Below are 13,041 nucleotides of genomic sequence, written 5' to 3'. Positions count from 1 at the left end.
CAGGAATGAGGTTTTGGCTCAGTGCAATAAAAATGAGTTCTGCCATCATGCAAGTTCATGTTTCATGGTTGTCCCCTGGTTTCAGTGACAAAGAGACACAGGAGGCTGAAAAAAACCCCACACAAACCCACATTCTACTAATCTACTTTTATCACGAGTTAAACTGCAACCAGGGAAATGGTGAGGAAAGAAAGGAACTAGGGATTAAAAATCAAGACTAATCATTAGTCTGAAGGCATTCTGGAAGGATGACATTTCAAAGAGGAAAAAAATACTAACAATTGAAATCTGCTTTCAAAATGGAACTTTACCTAAAAAATGGACTATGTATGATTGAACAGTATTTTTATTATAAAAATTGGATGGTAAAATTTTTCCATTTGGAATAATTATCTGTACTTCATACACACACTGCCCCAGTACCTAGGGGAGGAGGAAGTGCTTATGTTTAGCCAAGAAGGAATCAAGACTGACTTTTGAACAAAAAGGAAAGTTAGACCTATAAAAAATGTAATTGCCTAATAAAGCACATTATTAAATAAAGAATTCACCTGAAATACCCATTTGAGATTATATTAATGCAATGGTATTAATACCTGCAGGTATTTCTTTGCAGAAGTTCCTTTTGTGTTCATTCCAACGAAAGATACTTGAAAGTGTTTTTTCCCCCCCTCAAAATCCAGTTTTCCATGCATCCTCAAATCTATAGAAACCAAAGAGATGGAGCCACAATGTAACTCCAGGTTGCTGGAAGCAAACCAGTTGGATTTGAGGGGAAGATCATTCTTCCTGCTCCCCACAGGCTTTTCCAAATGGTCGATATCTTAATTGCTTGAAGAATATTCTGTGTGTCATTTGCTGAGACACCTTTCAAATATCAACCACAAAGGAGGTTTCACTTACGCAGCCTCCTTATGCTCAAGGACCTTTTTGTCAACCTTTCAAGGCTTCTCCTGGGTCACAAGAGGTTCCTCCCTGTCTGTGTGTTTCCAAGGAGGAGCTCCCAGGCCAGCACCCATGGAGCCTTCCCCAGAGGTGACAACCTTTGGGTACCTGCAAGCAGCAAAAGCAACATTTTTTTTCTTCTAGCTGAATAAGCCACTTCACAGGTTGGTCAGATATGAAATGAGCTGTTTATTGAATACAAGGTTTGAATCTCGACAAAGGATTTATAAATCACTGCAAGAATTAAGGGAGTCAACAATGTACTAAAGTAAATTAATAACACTTATTCTCACTGGATTTAAAATACCAGCAGGGACTCCAGGATAGCACAAAATGAAACAGCTCCAACTACTAATCACAAAACCACTCCAGAAGAGAAATCATGTTTGCCCAGAGGGCAGAATAAAGAATCACAATATAGAGAGAAGTTTTCTGACTACTTTTCTTCATAAAATTATGACATTTATACTTTCAGACTGAGAGTTGGAATTAAATACAGATCCAGGGAAAAAATATTTCAGAGCAAGTAGTTAATGCAACAGCAGCTTTTACTGAAAAGGTGGGTTTTGTTTCAATTAGTCTGACATGGTGCTACCTAGAAACTGAAGCCCTCCTTGGGTTTGCAGGAGCTTCTTCTCAACCTTAGGCTGAAGGTCACTATCACTTCATATATACTGCATGAATTTCAGGGAAGGAGCTGCTCAAAACAAACCCAGGTGAAGAGAAGCTGCTGCCAGAGAAGAAAAGTCAGTGGAATGGTCAAGTGCAGAACGTTAACAATTCCCATGCCACAAATAAACCTCCAAGCCAACGTGGGTCAGAAAGTTTGGGGGGATTCTTAAACCAAACCATGGCAAGGGGTGGGCAAGGGAACAGGTTGGAGATGCCCAATTGCTCCCCAGCCTTCCTACCACCACAGGAAAACTGCAACACACAAAGACAGCACAAGAGCATCAGGAATACAGTGGAACAAAGGGATATATACATTAAATAACCCAGTGATTAATCTCTTAAAATCCAGATATACACAAATATATAGAAAAACCACTTTCCATGGGTAATCCCAGGGCAGATCCAGAGAAAACGTCCATTAAATGAAAAATCTGTGTTCCTCACTTTTTTCTAGCAACACAACACATGCAGGAAAAGGAGTTAGATTTATGGAATTCATCACAACCAAAGCAAAAGGCAGCATGTCCATATTAGCCTGTATGCAAAGGAAGCAGGGAAACATGGTCTGTGACAATGCACTGTAGGAAATACTGTAACCTTGGATACAGATTGCAAGGACACTGGGCTTGGGCTGGCAATGTAATCTCTGAGATGCTGCTGAATGCAACAATGAGTCATTTTAATGACTGGGATATGTGAGTGAGATGATCCTTGTTGTGCAATCCCTTTATCGAGGGTATCTATGTGCAAAACACTGGGTGATTTCCCATGATATGAAGGTGTTGGGTTCAGAACACCTGCTGGCCACCAAGGCCTGCTGCTTTTCTTGCTGGAAGGAGCAAGCAAGAAGCAGTGTCAGACTTCAGTGAGCTCTGCTGCAATTATCACTGTAAAGGTTGATTCCTTGTTTTTATAGGCCAAAAGCCACACTGGCTGCATTGCAGAGAGGGAACTCACTTGCTTAGCAAGACAAACATCACTGAAAAATGCTTTTACAACAACCTGGTACTGCATTTGAAATGCTGGTTGCTTTAAGTTTCACACTGTGGCCTTTTACTTGTGGCATTCTCTTTCAACTAGAGGAAAAAAACATAAATCCTCTCTAGCAAAGTGCTCAGGGGCTGTGGTGGAAACCCAGGCTAACAATAAACTGCTTTTTCCCAATATAGCATTTCAGGAGCAGCAGCCCTTGTGTCAGCCAGCTACTCCAAACCACTTGAGAAGTCCCCTTGATAGCAGCCAGGCAAGGCTGTTGCCTCAAGTCAGACAATGCTCAAGTGCTTCTGGATTTCAGGATGCAAAAACAAGAACTGGCTCCCTGTGCCCTGCAGACCCCAGACACCCCTGGGAATACCTGCACAAGGGATGGACACAGCAGCCCCTAATTATGGTGGAAAACAATGTCTGTGGTCAAACAGCACGGTGCTGACTGCTGTAATTATTTCACACCTAATAAATGAATTAGCGAGCAAGCAATGAGTGAACTGCCCTTCTTTTTGATAATTACTGGGCAAGGGAAGGCAGGCAGTCACTGTCACACTATTGAAAATCTGCCACTTGATTAGCTTGAGCTTGTGACTGGAGGCACAAGTTGCTTATTTTATGAAGGAGCTAATTGCAGGCAGCAGGAAGGTTTATATTAATTTGTCTAAATAAGGGGCCAGACACCTTGCACTCCTGTTAGCCAAGATTGTTTCATTTGGTATCATTAATAGTTTAGTATAACTAAGCTTTTTTCTTTTTCTTTTTTTCAATATGAAGCATCATTTTTCCTCACAGTAATTTCAATTTCAGCAAATAACCACCCATCAGTGTCAGCTACTCATAATGGAGGCAAAAGAAACTTGGAAAAGCTGTTGATATCTTTGGAGAGAAAGGAGATCTAGAGATCTGAGAAACTTTAGCCAGAGTTAAGAAGCAAGTTGTACCTGATGTGTAGACACCCCACTTCATTCACTGCAGATTAAGACTGTACAGGGGCAAGGCTCTTACAATAGTACCATGAAGGTTTAAAAGCCTGTAACCAGCACTAAAGCTGATTGCACTGTCATCTGGATGTTGCATCTGAAGAGAGAATCAGGTACTTTAGATGTAGTGGTAACATTTTGGGACAATCTATTACACTAACCTCCTTCTATCCAGGTAGCTGTACCTGCCAGAACCAACCAAACAGGAGATGTGCAAAACCCTGCTCCAAAATATAACCTGCTTTCCTTGTTAAATCACCCCTGCCTGCAGCAGGAGCTCAGGGCCACCTTGTGCTGCCAGCTCTGAGTCAGAAACATGCTACTCCAGAGAGAACCAGACTGCACAAGTGACACACCATCCCATCAAGAAAAAGGTATTAAGGTACCAAAAATTAAGACACATATGGAGGAGCAGACATGCTTCATCACTGGAGTTCAGTTCTCAACAGGCACACAACTCCCAAAGGGTCAGGTGAAACACCACAAACCTGCAGCTCAGGAACAGTCCAGTTTGTCTGTATTTACAACAGAGCAGCAGAGACGACAAGTTTTAAAACCCAGCTGCCTGTACTGAAGAACCCAGATGCAACAGGGAAAATTTCAATGATTTTTCCAAGTCCTTATCCCCCAGTAATACCCAGTTATACACAGGATACAGTATAAATTACAATACAGAACAGTGGAAGCATAAATATACAACAGCTTTTTGCAGTCTCATTACTCTAAGTCAATAATTAATTTTGCCTTGAAAGTTACTGTGACTCGTGCACTGTAATAATGTAGCAGCAAATATTTAAAGAAAAAAACATCCTGGTCCATATAGCAAAAACATTAAAGAAGTGATATGCTTGCAAATATGTACTTCAAGTAGTTCAGTGGTCATTTCTATGCAAACCAATTCAGTTTCAGTTTTTCTTGGAAGCTTGGTACTGGCCTCTCCCAGAGATTTATGCTCGTGGTTAGCAGAGTGGTTTGTTACAAAGACCGACTCACTTTCATCTTGAGAAAGACTGAAATGCTGCATTTTTTGCCACAGGACATTTTTTCTGGTTAGTTCTGAAGCCCCAGCCATGTCAAGTGAAATTCTTCATGAGTTATTTGCATGTGGCAGTGGCTTTAACCCGTTACGATACAAAAATCAAAACAAACCATTTCAAACACTAACCACACCTCAAGCCTTTCCACTTACCCCACCACACCATTACCCCAAGTGTCCTGTTATTATCAGACCCCATCCTCCACCTTCAGTGCTGCTGCTCTCAGAGCAGGTCTGGCAAAATGAGACCTGGAGGCTTTGGCTCCACACAGTTGATCCAGAAGTTTGCACAGCTTGCATGGTACTGGTGCCCTCCATACGCCAGCTTGAAGTTGTCTGTTTCTGAATTAAAGGCCTAAAATAACAAGAATTGAAACAAGTGTGAGAGTCTCATCTGCTCCAGGATTAGGAAGCTAGAGTGGAAAATGGATCCTGCAGAGGTACTACCCCAGAATGGCCAGACCCTCTCACTCTGAACACACCACCCAATCAACAAGATTGTATTTTAGACTGCAAAGTCTTTGCAGGTGGATAAAGCCCCCCAGTCATCACCCCTGATGTCTGCTTTGCCTGTCACCCCCTGGTTCAGAGGAGCCATCTGAAGAGCATCTGCTGAATCTGAACCTGGCAACTAACTCACCTTGCTTCACACATCTTCTACTCCTGCTACACAGCCATGACAGAGAAAAGCTCATTTTCCAGCCAGTGAGAGCTACTGCATTTATTTCACTGGTTCAAATTTTGCTATGATTTAGGCAGGTGCAATTATTTGTATTAGTGCTATTCCAGGCTGAATTTGATCCACTTTCTTCTGTTAATTGAATCTGCTTTACAATAGCAGCTTCTGAACAGAGCGTGTGAAGCCATGAACAGGCTTCAAACATCTTGGTGTTTGTTGCTAGGAGATACTTTCCAATGCCTCACAGCTACCTATTTAAAAAAATATTCTAACTCTGTTCCCCACACCCTGGATTTCCTGCAGAGATTTCTAAAAATGCCATTGCCTACCACATATAGCCAAAAGTCAATATTTGTAGCAAAAAAAACCCCTACAGTTCCCCCTCTTCTGTACAGACACACAGGAAGATACAGATTCAGAAACCCACTGCAGTGAATTTTCCCCACACAACAGAAGTAGCACAAAACCAGAAGCTTTTCACAAGATACAAACATGCAGACAAGACAGAAGGGAGGCTCTGGAGCATGTTAGTTGATCGGATCAAGTGTTACAATCACAAAAAATGACTAGAAGAAAAGGATTCATGATTGGTACAATTGAGAATGAGAGCTGAAAGCCAGCTAGCAGTTCAGCCTTCCACACTCAACTAAATGATTCTATAAAGAATATGTTTTTTACAGATTCATACTTTTCTAGGAAGCTCTTCCACGGGTTTCTCTTCTTTCTGAAATAATGTTGAAACCAAAAAGTCAGCAAAACTGCCAAGAGGTGTTAACTGGTTGGCATGACCCTGTGCATGGCCTGGGATTCCCTCCCAGCTCTGCTAATTGCAATAGTCCCCTCCTGGTGATCCTCAGAGATTAACTTTGTGAAGAAAAGTCGTTAAAAGATTTTTATAACCAAAAAAAAAAAAAAAGATATATCTTTTAAAGTCTTCGTATCCCAGTTTTTTCCCCATTATGAACCATTTAACTCATCCCTTTATCCACAGCTGCCATAACCCACAGCCTAAGGAATGTAGGACATAGACTGAGTCCCACCTACAGGTCAGATTTTGCCTTTGCCACTTCCAGTTACAAACTATAGCTATGAAATCTTTTTAAATACAGCCAAGGCCTAAATAAAAGCCCAGACTGTAACAGAAATAATGAGTTTAACAGCACAGGCCATTCTTCTTACTTTACTTCTTGAATCCACATTTAGGAGACACACTCCACAGGCAAGATCTTGGGCATTTTTAATCCCTGGACGCAGCATACAAGAGGAGAAATCCAGTGAGTTTTCATCTGGCTAAAGAAATGAGAAAAGAAAACTTAAGCATTCTCAGTGACTGAAAAAGTTTCAGACATCATGATAAAAACTATTGATCTGGTTGCTGCCAGGAGCCACAGCCTCCCACCAGCAAGGTGGCACAGATGAGATACTGCATTTTCTCATAGGCTGATGTGCGATTTAATCAAAGCCATTAGTAGGTATTTGCAATCCTGCTATGCAATCTCCACCAGCATTAATTTATAACACTCAAGCTCTTGAAAGAAAAAAAAAAAAAAGGGTTAGACTACAAAGGAAAGGATTCTTAAGTTCCACCTTCCCACATCAAAAGGGGAAGAAACTTCTGAGGAAAGAGCCCAGGCGGCGGCTGCTCCGTTTCAACTGCAGAATATTAAGAACTGGCTGAAGATAAACACTGGAATGCAACAACTATTTGTGCAGCTGCAAGGGAAGGAGCCATCACCAGTGCAGCTTTCCCTCACTTGTATTTGAAGTGGTGTCTGTAGCAGTGTTTATTGTCCTAAATTCCCTATTATTCCCTGAAAGGGCAGTTGTTATCCCTTTGCTGAAGGTTTTTCTGAAGCTGGAGCACTACAAAATGGGATATTGAGGTTAACCAAATCATGGAAGAATTAAGGTCACCAGCCATACACAAGAGAGAGGCAAAGGCTGGGAGAGAATAAGCCTGCAAATATGTAATAAATTAATATAGTCACTTTTCCAGTACACAATCTTAACATCTCAGCCACAAGGTAAATGCTAATCGACAACTTTGCATAAGGGTGGTATAAAACTGTGGAAGTTTTGCTTGAAGATACCAGTGCAAATGAAAACAACGACTAGAAATGCAAGAAGCTTAAAAACCAAAAAGAATGGGGTGATCCTAGAACATGTGTAATCTTAATCCACACTCGAGGTATGCTGATCACGTTCCCCTGCTGAATGGCTGAAGAGTAATTGGAATCAGGGAAAAAAAAACAACCCACCCTTTAATCTTTAAGTAGATCAATCAAATTAATAAAGGCACTCTAATATTTGTTTACCAAATGTGTGAGTGAAGCAAATGAGAAGGTCAGCCTGTAATTTGCAGTGAAAAACCACAAGGCTGTGCATAAAATCACTTTGTAACAAAATCCTTTAAAAAGATAAAATTAACCTTTCCAAGCACATGCCTCTGAGCTAGAACACTGCTCTCTGCCTAATTGGCACTTCTGCATCATTTGAGATCCGTGCCTGCAACACCCAGGGAAGAAGGTACAGGTTCCACACCTCCCAGTGGCCCAGGTGGAGGAAAGAAGCAGAAAGGCATGATTTTGAGAGCTACAGGAGTCCCTGTCTCTTAGATAACTTCAAAGGCACTGTGTGTTTATGTGAAGTCATTATTTGCAGCTCCTACTATGTTTTAAATTCATCTGGACCGGTGCAGCTCGGAGGACACGTGGCCAAGCTTTGGACTTTAAGGTAATCCCTGTAATCTTTCAATGAAAAGAACCTTAAGAACTAAATTTTAATCCACTTGCCTATATCAGGAGAGGATCCTGATAAGTTTTTAAGTTGTTACTATCAGCAATGGCAGAGTTCAAACAGGTGAATACCAGTCTATCAACTTCATCTGCCAAGCAGTAAAATATGGAAGGTATAGATTTCATATTGTGACAGACTTTGTGCAACACAGGACAGCACCAAAAACTCCTGCTTACCACCACTGTTTGTAGTGGAGAGGCTTAAAATGTGTATAACAGCTGTAAAAAGGGACTGATCTTTTATAATACCTGTTTTGCAGGGAATGATCCACTAAGAGTTAAAGACTGCTGAGGTATATACTGAGTTAAAGGGATCCATTATGCAATATGATACCAAGTACCTACAGGTGGATGATTCCTTTAAAATATGGGGTTTACCATGGTTAAAGAAAGCCACTTTGCACATTGCATTTCCTGCAACACACATACACAACAAAGTGCAAGGTATTTAATGGCAAGGTGATTTTTTTTTTTTGCCTTCTAATTGTGTGCCTTCTGTACCCAGCCCCAATGTGCCTTTTTTTTCCTAGCTCCTCTGCAAAACCTTCCTATGGGGTGCTCTTTCTCCTAGGGGCCACCCCTAGGACAGCCCCTCACCATCTCTCCATGCAACACTCAACCAGTTCTATAGAAAGTTCTCGAGCTCCTATCAGGCTGTCTCAGAACCAGGGAGCTTTTTCTGGCACTTCTATTCAGTTTTCTATAGCAAGAACCAAGAGAAACTCAGGCACTTCCATACCCAGGGAAAAAGGAAAACAGTTGAGCTATTCTTCTGTTGCTACATTGTGTTCTTCTGAATTGTAAGCATTAAAACTAATTGCAGGAATACTGAAGACAAGATGTGTCCACATGATTCTGGTTTCATAAAAACTCCTTGTTTAAATTTTACTAAGTTTCCCTTATTGGAGAGGTCCATAGACACACAGGATATCATCCAAACCACAAAGACAGTAAGATAACATCAGGTTTGCACATAAATAACAGGGAGCTGTTTTCTTACAGGGAGCTTTAAACTGGAGATCATTAATAAGTGCAATTCCATTTTGCAAAAGAAAAATACAAACTGTAAAAAGTCAGGACACCCACAAAGTCATTTAACATCTAATTATGTCTTTTTTCACTAGAGACATAGCTTATTTTTGTTCTTACTGTTAAAGCAGCAAGCGACATGAAGCTTATTAGGTTGTTCCACACTTTATCAATGTCCTTCAGCAGCTGCTGGAGTTTCTCGCTACAAACAGCGGTTGCTTTGATACCCAGTTCAACCCTCTTTGTTACTCTGTAGACTTCAACAACCCCTGTTGACACAAAACACAGTGGAGGATTGCAGGGAATTCACTACAAGCACAGGTTTCTGAAATTTTTACTCAGAAATAACAGACAATAGGCATGGCACACAAAAGGTGGTCATGGATGGGTATTTCAAAGTAGTAGTTACATTTATTTAGCAGAAGAGTTGGTTGTTATTTCTGTGCAGGCAAAGACTAAGCTAAAAAAAATCTGTTTCTCTGAGAACTTTCAGTGTAAATGACATGATAAAATAAACCATACCCAGTAAGTATTCCATGCCTTGAGCAGACTGGATAACTTCAGTGCAAACGGATGAACTGCTTATTCCATTTAAGGTATCATTTGCTTTCTTTATGACCTGGTGGAAATGAATTTCATAAAATGGTGGTGTTATCTACCTTAAAATAATTATGATGAACAATATTGTACCCAACAGAAACTGTTACAGAAACCAGGAGGCAAATTAAATAACAAATAATTGCAATACTTCATCATATATTTTTATACATTCATACTGTAACTATAAGTAGATCAGGGGGAAGGGAGGAATATCTAAAGCCCTAGCATATGCCCCCAAATATTTGCATTATCCAAATCATAGTTTTAAGAGGATGCATCCATTGCTATTTAGTTTGATAACAGCAGGCACAGTTTTGGCTAATACTCAAATGCAAATAAGAAATCTTAAGGAAAACTAAAGTGGCTGTGAAACATCTGACACCCACGGCCAGGAAGGGAATCTCCTCTCTGCAGAGCACATTAAACAAGGCTATTCCTCAAAAACTGCAGAAGAGCCAGCTGCTATCAATGCCCTGAACAACGTGCCTCAGTGGGCACTCAGAACACAGGAACTTCACAAACACTTAAGAATTTAGGCAAAAGCCAAACTAATAATAAATGACAGGGAGATTTCTAGAGGATCTTCAGCTGAGGTAGCTGCTGCATGACAGATTTTGGTTTAAAAACTGTGATCCATTTGGGCTGATGCACACCCTTCCTGTGCCTATATGGTCTAAAACACTGAATGAGGTGGTACCTACAGGAAGGAGGTTTTGAAGAAGACTGAGCACTTACTTGCAGGGCACTCTCCAAGCATCTCTGCCATTCATATGCATACCTCTCACTTTCCTGTTTGAAAGAAAAGGACAGTCTGCACCTTGTTTCTGCACACAGTGCCCTGTCTCCTCCCTCAAGACACAAAGTGGACAGGTCTTTTCAAAGACCATTTGCAGTTAGTTAGGAAAACATTTAACATACTTGTTCCTAATTTTCCCCCCTATTCTTTAAGTATTCTGAACTGATTTGATTTTGAGGGCCTAGAACTAGTTTCAAACAGAAGAACATACATGAATGGGAAAAAGTTTGCATTGCACATGCCTGCTCCTGACACATTTGTTACAAGTCTGTTTTCAAGAAATTTGGATTAGCAAAATTTAATCTGAGTCCTTTACCATCTATTCTCAAGATGAGCAAGAGAAATAACTACCACCCAGCCAAAAAAGTTAGGCTGTTTGCCCAAGTCAGTGGTCTCGGTGCCAGTACTAGGATTAGATTTAAGTCAGAACTGATTTCATAGAATCATAGAATGGTTTGGGTTGGAAGGGACCTTAAAGATTATCTAGATCCAACCCCCCTGCACAGGCAGAGACACCTCCCATCAGACCAGGTTGCTCAGAGCCCCATCCAACCTGGCCTTGGACACTTCCAGGGAGGAAGCAGCTACAAGTTCAGTTACAAGCTTCGACTGCAAGGTCAAGTCATTCTGACTTTCAGGTAACAGCATTTTTTTTTCCACTTCACAAGACTTTAAAGGCAGGAAAGAAGAAACCTCCTGTAGGAGAAGTTTCCAACCTTACCCAGATGCTACCTTAGAATTGTACCCTAAACTCAAATAGCTACAGTCCCAAACTGGATACAGAACACCCTTGATATCCCACTGATGAAAGTCATTGCCAGTTTACTTGTATCCCAGATAATTCCTTACCTCAACTTCCCCAGTCAAGTCTTTGTATTTGTCTCTGATGACAGGCAAGGCAGGCTTCTCACTTAGAGTATTTGAACGATCTCTAAATGGCTGCTCCAAAACTGGCAAAGGTGAAGAGCGACTTATTTCTCGGTCACCCAGGCTTAAGCTCCTTTTATGAGACCCTACAAAGTGAGAATATAAACAAGTTTAGTCTTTTACTCATACAGGCATGGACTATTTAAAATTAATAAAGCAGTAGCAAGGTATGTCTTACTACTCCAGAAGAACAGAGCCTACTGTTTAGTTGGTGGCTGGTGCAAATTTCCCCAGTTCCTCAATTCTTACAACTTTTTGGCACTAAATTATTTTTCCTCTAAAAAACCTGCTCCAAACACTTCAGAAATCAAGATTAAATGAGAAAAAAAATAGCCTTTGATAAGGCATGTGTATCATGGTTTTCTTCCACCCTGAGCAGCCTTACCTTGAACAGACAGGTCAAAAGTAGCCAGCTCACTCTTGATCATCTCTTCACTAGATTTCACCTTGCCTTGGGAAGTTGCCACCAAGAAGTCAAACTTGCTGATTTTTGGCTTTTCACTTTGGAATTCTCCAAAGTCATCTGTGGACTCCCTTCGCAGTTCAGAGGAGATACCACCAGCAAGGAAATCTGCCTCTGGGTTTGTGTCAGCTGCTGCTGCTGCATCCTGGGCTTCTGATGAAGGTCTTGCAAAATCACCAAAGTCTCCGATGTCATCGTCACTTGGACCACTGGATGTTGGTCCAGAGTCTTTAAAGTTTGCAAAGGCTGCAAAGGAAACATCCTGTAAAGCATCCTCACTAGAAAAGGTTGTCACTTTGGAAACTGTTGTCATGGTAATGTTTTCTGAACTGCCAAACAAGGTCTCCTTCTTCTGAAGAACAGAGGTAGCTGCAGAGGATCCACTTCCTGAAGACTGGACAAAGGAGGAAAGCTTCTTGCCCTGGTGAATGTCTTCTTTGTCGGACCAGTCATAGCTTGCCAGGCTGCTGACTGCAGACCCACTGTTACAGCTTCCAAATGGGGCACATTTTAAGTCATCTATATCTGAGAAAAACAAACCCCTACAATTAGAAGCTGAAGTTCAAACGTTAATCTCTCTACACTGTATAAAAACAAGAGTCTTAAAGAGCTGCATGAACAAACACAGTGAACTTTTGTTTCAATGAAGCTTAAACTAGAGTTTGCACAAAAACAACCTGAAAAACACCTAACGTTTCATACAAAAATACCTTCACTCAATAAATATAAGCCTTGACCTTTGAATATTGCCTTATATTTAAGTTGAAAGTCACCATCCCTCTATAGGTAGTGAAGAAACACTAAAAAAAATAAATTTTCCTAGGCAGTACAGACTGCACAGCTCACCAGTTCAGTTTTCTGATGCTGGCTGCAGCATCTACAATCCAAACGTAAACACGAGCAACTCACCCGTCTTATCACGTTATTTCATCTTATCAAAACCAACCACACAGAAGACTGAGCTAACTTTGCCATTCCCTCCAATAAAGTATTAATAAATTTTAATTTTATATTCATGCTTTGATACAAAGAATGTATACAAACATGCTGCAATATTTTTTTTGAGAACAGAAATCTGGTGAAGCTTATCACAGTTACCGCAGCGCCGCGTGGCCGACTCTTCAAACTCACA

General features: G+C 40.8%; 1 protein-coding gene across 1 annotated transcript in view; it reads right to left on the bottom strand.

Moving 5' to 3' along the window:
• Positions 1-4,843: 4,843 nt before the first annotated feature.
• SYNRG (synergin, gamma) overlaps positions 4,844-13,041 on the bottom strand; it is a 34,345-nt gene continuing 26,147 nt past the window's right edge. Inside the window, exons 15-22 of the mRNA XM_010009041.1 lie at positions 11,832-12,434; positions 11,369-11,532; positions 10,459-10,512; positions 9,646-9,742; positions 9,244-9,392; positions 6,479-6,589; positions 5,988-6,023; positions 4,844-4,975 (exon numbers count right to left, since the gene is read on the bottom strand). Coding sequence (XP_010007343.1) covers positions 4,844-4,975; positions 5,988-6,023; positions 6,479-6,589; positions 9,244-9,392; positions 9,646-9,742; positions 10,459-10,512; positions 11,369-11,532; positions 11,832-12,434 — 1,346 coding nt within the window. The remainder of the gene's footprint in view (positions 4,976-5,987; positions 6,024-6,478; positions 6,590-9,243; positions 9,393-9,645; positions 9,743-10,458; positions 10,513-11,368; positions 11,533-11,831; positions 12,435-13,041) is intronic.

Source organism: Chaetura pelagica, unplaced genomic scaffold (assembly GCF_000747805.2).
Source record: "Chaetura pelagica isolate M959 unplaced genomic scaffold, ChaPel_1.0 scaffold72, whole genome shotgun sequence".
NCBI lineage: Eukaryota > Metazoa > Chordata > Aves > Apodiformes > Apodidae > Chaetura > Chaetura pelagica.
Note: the sequence above shows the minus strand (reverse complement) of the source record. Positions and strands in the feature narration are given on the sequence as shown.